Raw genomic sequence first — 8,087 nt, forward strand, 5'->3', positions numbered from 1 at the left:
TTTATACATCGTATTTAGTTTCTGTTTTATTTTTATTTTTTCAAGAATCATGGTCAAAGTTAGTGTAATAGGTGCAGGAATAAATGGAATAGCTTGTGCACTTCGGATCAAAGAAACATACCCGAATTTTGAGGCAAGTTCATAACAAAGTACTTTTGCACTAGCGATAAAAAAGATACAATAGAGCCAAAATACTTACCTAATGATATCATAATATTTTAGAATTGAGATGTATGTACATAGTTCCATTCCAGTGTAATAACCACCTAACTTCGCGGAAAGGGACGAGTGAGTTTTATACTTGGTCAAACCAATTTGTCAGTCAGTAAGAACCAGGAAAATTATACTCATCCTATTCTTTTAGGTGCTAGTATTAGTGTAAGACAAAGATAGTATGATTCTCTCTGTCTATGATTGAAATGAGACAGTCCTTTGACAAACTTTATTTTATTAGACAATATTTTGTTTTTTTTTTCAGGTGGTAGTGCTATCAGAAGAGTTCAGTCCGGACACGACTGGGGATGGATCTGGGGGTCTCTGGTATCCTTATTGCTGTGGGAATACTCCAGGGTATCTTCTTGGGTGAGCACTTATTCTTACCTATAAGCATCCTCTGAGGTTCATTAAGACTAGCATTGATAAATCAATCGCGTTTTATCTCCAACCTAAAGTATTTAAAAAAAGTATCGAATTCATTTTCTCTCAATTAAATTGTGATGATTCTGGTACATATAAGTACGTACTATGTACTAGTGGTACCTAAAATTTTAAATATTAGGATTGGATATCTCACGATAATATGTTTATTTAGCACCTTATCAAATTTAAACAACGAGCACCATAGGACTTGCATAACACGCCCACATAAGCACCATCTCGAAAACCACAAGCCGAAGACTTGATCCCTGAGGGCCTACAACGAAAAACGAAATTCGCTCTTGTATATTCGAGCGATAGAGATAGCAAACATTTTTGGTCAATATTCCGAAAAAGGCACCTATTTTAGGTCGCACAATTTAGGGGACCAAAATGAGGCACGTCGAATCGACGTCGTCGGCACGTCGAGTCGACATAAATGGGGAAAAAACGCACGTGCCGGCGACGTATTTATTGACGGTAAATTAGTAATTACAACCATTAGGTCAACACTAGGTCATGTTTCCGACGTGGATTTTACGTCGCCACGACGTGCCGCGTAGTTGAAATGTACTCATTTGGTAATCTTTACCACCTTTAGACGTGATGGTGACATATTTTTATCCATATAATTACTCTGCGAGGCAATATTTAGATGAGACGCGATGAAGAGAAAAAGAGACACAAACATTACGCTTATATATTCTTTTCACTCAGAAACAAAATGTCTAACAAGAAAACAACTCAAAGTTAAGCAATGATAATGGCGGCCACTAAGTCATGTAAAATAATTTAGGCCGATTACGGAGATGAAGAACGGTGAAATCTAGTGCGCAGAAAAATTTTTCGTGCAGTATGTTAGGTTTACATACAAAACTATCGATGGGCTTTTGAAATATTTAAGTTTTCAACATTTTATAAAATGCATATATTTGCTTGTAATTGAGTGTTGTAATTGAATATTTGTGTGTGTGAGTGTATTGTCTCGATCAAAAATATTGTTTTATTTTGAATATTAGCACAATGAAGTACCGTGTGATGGCACCATTCAAGATATAAAACAACTTAAATTATGCAATTTATATTTAGCATCTCGTTATAATGAAAGAAAATGGGGGCACAACTTTATGGTATTGATAGTATACTTTACAAGTGTTTTTAACTATATGGTCGCAATTTGGTATCTATTTTAAGTAACATTTACCTAAAATTAGTAGCTAAATCGACACAAAATCGACGACCTAAAGGTCTCCGTATAAGAGATAATTACGTCGCAAATACACCTAACATGTCTTATTAGTATATTTGACCTATTGGTCAAACTTTGAAGTTAATTTTACCTAATATTATGACTTATTTTCAACCATTAAGTCCCTGACTTCGTGGTACCCGTATAAGAAATAATTACGTCGCATATACACCTAAAATGCCTTATTAGTACATTTGACCTACTGGTCAGGGTCGGAAGTTAATTTTACCTAATATTTCGACCGATTTTCAACCAATAAGTCCCTGACTTCATGGTCTCCGTATAAGAAATAATTACGTCGCATATATACACCTAAAATGCCTTATTAGTACATTTGACCTATTGGTCAGGGTTCGAAGTTAATTTTACCTAATAATTCGACTTATTATCAACCATTAAGTCCGTGACTTTATAGTCCCCGTATAAGAAATAATTACGTCGCAAATACACCTAAAATGCCTTATTAGTAGATTTGACCTATTGGTCAGGGTTCAAGGTTAATTTTACCTAATATTTCGCCTTATTTTCAACCCGTAAGTCCCTGACTTCATGGTGTATTTATGAAGTGAAATTTACGTTGTATTGTCCCTATATTTTGACTTGAAAGTAAAAGTGTACAATACGTAAAATTATTGGTGACTTAGGACGTAATTTTTACTTAAATTGATAAAATCTTTTTCGAGCCTAGGATTCCTAGGAAAAAATACTTAAAATGTTTGCTGGGGAGGACGATGTAGAAATTTGATCTTCGTTTTTCATAGTAGCGTCTCTGCTCATGGCTTCTACCTGTTTAACAGTAAATGGGGCGGCGAAACTTACAAGTTCCTACACTCCTGCTGGCTCGAAGGTGGTCACAACGTAACTATCGGGCCGGTCTACTCTCTGAGTAAAGAACAGAGCAAAGAAACCCTGGCGTGGGCCTCAACAGTCTTCGGATTCCGGTACCTAGAGCCACGTCAGTTGGAGTACCTGAGCCGATTGTACTCTGAGGACTACGTGTAAGTATCGTAGAAAACATTCTTACAACGCAGCCGTAAAATAACCTTTTTATTTCTCGTGGAGACGAAAACTAAAACAACTCGTTCGTGATCGTTAGTAATAGAGTCCACTTCAGAGTTACCGCCTCACAGTCACCGGGCACAACCACAAACTCACTTTAAGGGCTCTATATACATGTCAAATTGTCAGTGGCGGATTTGCAGTCTTAGGCCCCATGCAGTCCCTGTAGCCGCCTCTTTCTCAGCACCCATCATATTGACTACCTACATTTTGAATTATTTTTTGTTATCATCAGCGAATTTTTTGTCACATTCTGCCGACCCTAATATTTTGCCGCCGGGCCTACTGGGCCTAATAGGGCAAATCCAACACTGCAAATTGTCTTGGATTTTGATCATGTTTTCGCTTTAATTTATCAACAGTATCCAGCCAGTATCTCGTTTGACAACTTTTGCATACTTATACTTTTAACAGGTCATTATAAAACGTTGATAACACAAACAATATAATTTTAATTTTATCTTGGCAACATTATTACATTGTGGAAAAACCCATATTGTCTACGTTTCGTTTTACGAAATAAGTATCAAATACATCAAATCTAGAAAAGTAAATTTATTACATTAACGACCAACGCCTTAAGTCGAAAATCTAACAACGCTTGGTAAAAAGAGCCACCGCCGTCGTGTGAATAAATACACATGTATCCATTTGTATGATTCAAACGCTTTTTTGACGCGCGTTGTAAAAGCGCTCGTGCGAATGAGGCCTAAGACATGGAGTCATTGGAGTCGCTCATTTCCACAGTTGTTGATGATGTTTGAAGGTACGTAGGTAAAAACATGGTAAAAAAACGTAAAATCCACTACTATGATAAGTATATTGTATACCATTCAATTTCAGTTCTGGCCACACGTTTACAACCTTCATCGTCCACACAACCTCTATGCTGTCGTACCTGTACTCGCGCTTCGCCCGCGCCGGCGGTGAGCTGAAGCGGGCCAAGGTGACTTCCTTACGGGACCCCGTCCTTGGAGACTACGACGTTGTGGTCAACTGTACTGGTCTTGGAGCGAGAGAATTGGTCCCCGATTCCGGGGTGTTCCCGGTTAGGGGACAGGTCATAAGAGTGAGTATTGAACTTACGACAGACTATAATAGAAAAATATGTAGTTATTTATTTTAATTTTTAAGTCAATTCTTCTATTTTAAAGGTTGATACAGTATTAATTTATTTAAAGGTTGATGCTCCGTGGCAGAACGACACAATCTTGGACAAAAGCTCTGGACACTACATAATACCTAAGTATGTATGATTTATTGAGTTTAACGGTTTTGTTGGTAGACGTAGAGTACTCGGGTCCCCCATAGAATTAAGGATGGCTGTCGTAATAAACACGAAAAAAAGCAATAAGTATATAATTTAAGTACTGTATTGTTGTATCTAGCACGTTTTGATACTAGAAATTACATCAATCGAACGTACAGGCTTTGGTACGAGTATACTTACGAGACGAGATGAGTTTAGAAAAAGGAAGTCACAACGTTTTGACACTGGTATGCTCTATCTATCCATAAGATTTATTAAACTTATACTGTTCATTAACAATACATTTATTCAACCAGCTCTTTATACCTAAACAGAATAGAGTTTTTCATCCGTCTGATTAAATTTCAGCGCCGAGACGGTGGTGCTAGGCGGCACGCAACAAGAATACGATTTCAATACGGGAACAGATCCAAAGGACACAGAGTTCATTCTTAATGGATGTTGCTCAAGGATTCCTACAATGAAGGTAATAAGTAATGTTTTATATGAAAAGGTAATAAGTATTGTTTTATATGAAAAATTTACTCTTATCCATATTAAATGCCTGAGCAGTCCAAATAAAAATTGTACTTTAATTAATCAGCAGTAACTCGTTTGCCAATTTTTGATCATTCTAACTGTAGGTACTTACTTCTATTTCACTATGTTGTATTGATGTCATAGACTTATAATATATAAAGACGGTGTCTCAGCGAGCTGTCACTGTTGCCACTTTTGTTTAGTGTACGATTAACAATGAGGCCCACGTTGCTGTAGCCATGTCGATAAAGTCATATCGATAAACTATCGACATTTCTTGCAATTTTAATTTTACTTCAAAGGCTTAACGATACCTAAAATGACCAAAAACGCTTTTATTCTTTATTGTGGTTATCAGATCACAATTTTATAGTCACGCCCCAGCAGGGAACCAAGGGAAAGTTCATATATTTAATTAAAATACATAAATACCTCCTAAAATAGGTGTTCCGCAATAATTGAATTATATTATTATATTATAATATATTCATTATCCATTAGCATTTCAATTATGTTTATGTTTAATGAAGATATTGAAGCTTCAATTAATCGCTATTTCGTTCCGCTGTGTAGTGTTTATCGATATATAACATGATTTAAATCGACTTTCCTAATAGAGCACACATACATAGCCTGGGCGCATCAAGAAAGGCAACACTTGATTTGAAGTCCACCTTGTCAACAGTATGGTTGTCCTTTTTTGACAAACGGCATTTTAAAAGAGCGAGGAGAGAGAAATGATACTAGTTGCTGCGTCGTGAAAGAGAACAGAAAACGTTGGGCCCTTGGTTGATGTCGTCCGTAGAGCTCATTATACAACTTTAGCAATAATAAAAAATATAAATTTAATTTTACCCTGGCAACATTAGTAACCTACATTGCGAAAAAAACCCCATTGGGTCCGTTTCGTTTTACGAAATAAGTATCAATTCCGTTACCAAATAGATAAAATGTAGAAAAATAACTTGACGCACAGATGTGCATTGCATAGATTCGTCCCAACAGCATAGTAAATAGTATAGATAACAGTGGCGGCGCGTCAAACATATCCATAGGCAAGCCGGGGCTAATTTGGATTACATATTTCCTTTACAACTATGCTCAAACGTCCAAAAACAGGCAAGCCGGTGGGAATCGGCTTTTAAGGACGCGCTGCCACTGATAGATAATGTACCTACCGACAGCAGGGCCCAGTTTTATAAAGTTACAAGTTACAGGTTACAAGAGTACAGGCTACATGCACCTGTAATGCACTGTGTACGGCTACAGGTGTTTTATAAATACACATAGATAATTACAGTTGTAAAGCACCACGGTCAATCTCGATTACATGTGAAATTTACAGGTGCGAAGGACATCACTATTTAAAAAAAATGTCTGTCATAGAATTCATAGATACTCTGTGCTCTACTAAATGCTGTGTTATTGTTTGCTGTTAAGTATTGGAAAAATGGCCAGAAATGAAGGAGAAATCGAGTGGTTGAGAGCGGTGTTTGATGCCAAGGATATACTTTTCGGGCCGTTTTCAGATTCAGATTAAGTTAGATTTAATGAAATATTTACCTAATAAGTAAATAAGTACTGTTTCACATTACAATGTATCGTTTCGGTAGTGGCTCAAAGATAAGTACGCTGTGTATCGAAAATTATGAATAGTACACTTTACCATAATGTGAATGCACTATACTTAGATAAAGAGACGAATGCTAATAAATCAACGACAAATATCGGCACCAATCCCTTTCCGTTTCCTAGTAGATAAAATAAAACGAATCATCAATAAAATCAATATCAAACATATTGTCACTTCATTTCCTATTTACTATATATTTCAGATACATTAACAAAAACTGATAAGGTCAGTGCATGGAAAAGTATGCATGCCCTGGCGCAATCTTTGGCGTTAGTGCCTAACAATAAAGAGTACAGTTTAAAATCTCTCAGAAAACGAATAACTTTAATTAAACTTAAGAATTACGAGCAAAAGAGCGAATCAGACACACTACAAGTAGCTGCTGTTGTGCTGTTACAGGACTCAAGACGTATGTCAGTTTTTGTTACAAGTTTACCAATCTACACTTGTAATTTACAATATTTTTATAAAACGCTTGTTCGATTATGAGTTTAAAACTATTAATCTCCCATATTTTCGTCTATGGTTGAGCTACAGGCACTTGTACCTGTAACCTGTAAAATTGTAACACGGTACTTTTATAAAACGCAAATTGTAAAAAACGGAGGAAGTGTTGCCAGTAAACGCCTGTAAACTTGTAACTTGTAACTTTATAAAACTGGGCCCAGTAGTTTATGCTATTTACTATAACTTAAAACTAAATATTTTTCATCATGGAATACTTTCGTTTTCCTAGTAGAGGCGTGTTTTGTTTATGAAAATCGCGATGTCAACGTTCGGGGTGAGGCGAGGTAGTACTAATATAAGGTATAATTCAAAAACAAGGCGTTTCTATGTTTCAGGCGGCTAAAGTGGTAAAACACTGGACAGGTCTGCGACCCGGGCGAGACCAGGTCAGGTTGGAGTTAGAAATTGTGGATGGAAGACTGGCCATACACAACTACGGGCATGGTCAGTACCGTCTTTACCATAAGGGCACACGGGGCCCGTGCCCAGGGCCCCCATCCTTAGGGGGCCCCGAAGGACAGACAGTAACAGTATATTTGATTACCCATAATAAATAGAAGATCATAGTAGAAAAATGTTGGTTTAATTAGCTTGCTTTACTTCCTAAAAGGGCCCCAAATTTTTATGTGCCCATGGGCCCCAGCATGTAGTTTAAGACGGCCCTGGGCATGGTCAGTATCGCTTGTAATGGTTCCAGTAAATTGAAGTAGTTCCGAAGTTTTGTCTTATTTATCAGTACGGTGAAATGAGCCCGATTTTGTTTGTCTTACATATCAGTCTACGGCGGTTGAAAGGTTAATCAAATGTTAGTTGGTACATATCTAAAGAATAAAACAACAAAAATTTATTACATTAAAACAATCATAAGTACATAGGCAAAGGGTTAGGTAATACATATGTGGGTAGGGTAGAAAAGTGGTTTCAATCGATGTGTGGCACCGTCGTCGAACCCAAGCCACCTGGCGGTCGACTTAAAACGGTGGCGTGTGCCTCTAAAGAATATAATTATGAAATGGTTTGTTACAGGTGGGAGTGGCGTTACGTTGTTCTGGGGGTGCGCAAGCAACGTCCTAGGTTTGCTGCAGGCAAATTTGAACCAAATAGACAGACCCGTAAAGTCCAAGATATAATAAAGGTACAGAACGTACAGAAGGCAGTGCTAACCTAGCTGAGATATATTTGTTACATAATGCGTTTTTTTTCTATATTTACGT

General features: G+C 37.1%; 1 protein-coding gene across 1 annotated transcript; it reads left to right on the forward strand.

Annotated features, from left to right (window-relative positions):
• Positions 1–20: 20 nt before the first annotated feature.
• On the forward strand, positions 21–8,067 carry LOC134669457 (D-amino-acid oxidase). The gene is made up of 8 exons (XM_063527037.1): positions 21–133; positions 479–582; positions 2,683–2,883; positions 3,788–4,013; positions 4,126–4,190; positions 4,563–4,680; positions 7,209–7,317; positions 7,900–8,067. Exons 1-8 carry the CDS (start codon positions 50–52, stop codon positions 8,001–8,003), a joined length of 1,011 nt encoding a protein of 336 aa, XP_063383107.1. The 5' UTR covers positions 21–49; the 3' UTR covers positions 8,004–8,067.
• Positions 8,068–8,087: the final 20 nt, after the last annotated feature.

Source organism: Cydia fagiglandana, chromosome 12 (assembly GCF_963556715.1).
Source record: "Cydia fagiglandana chromosome 12, ilCydFagi1.1, whole genome shotgun sequence".
NCBI lineage: Eukaryota > Metazoa > Arthropoda > Insecta > Lepidoptera > Tortricidae > Cydia > Cydia fagiglandana.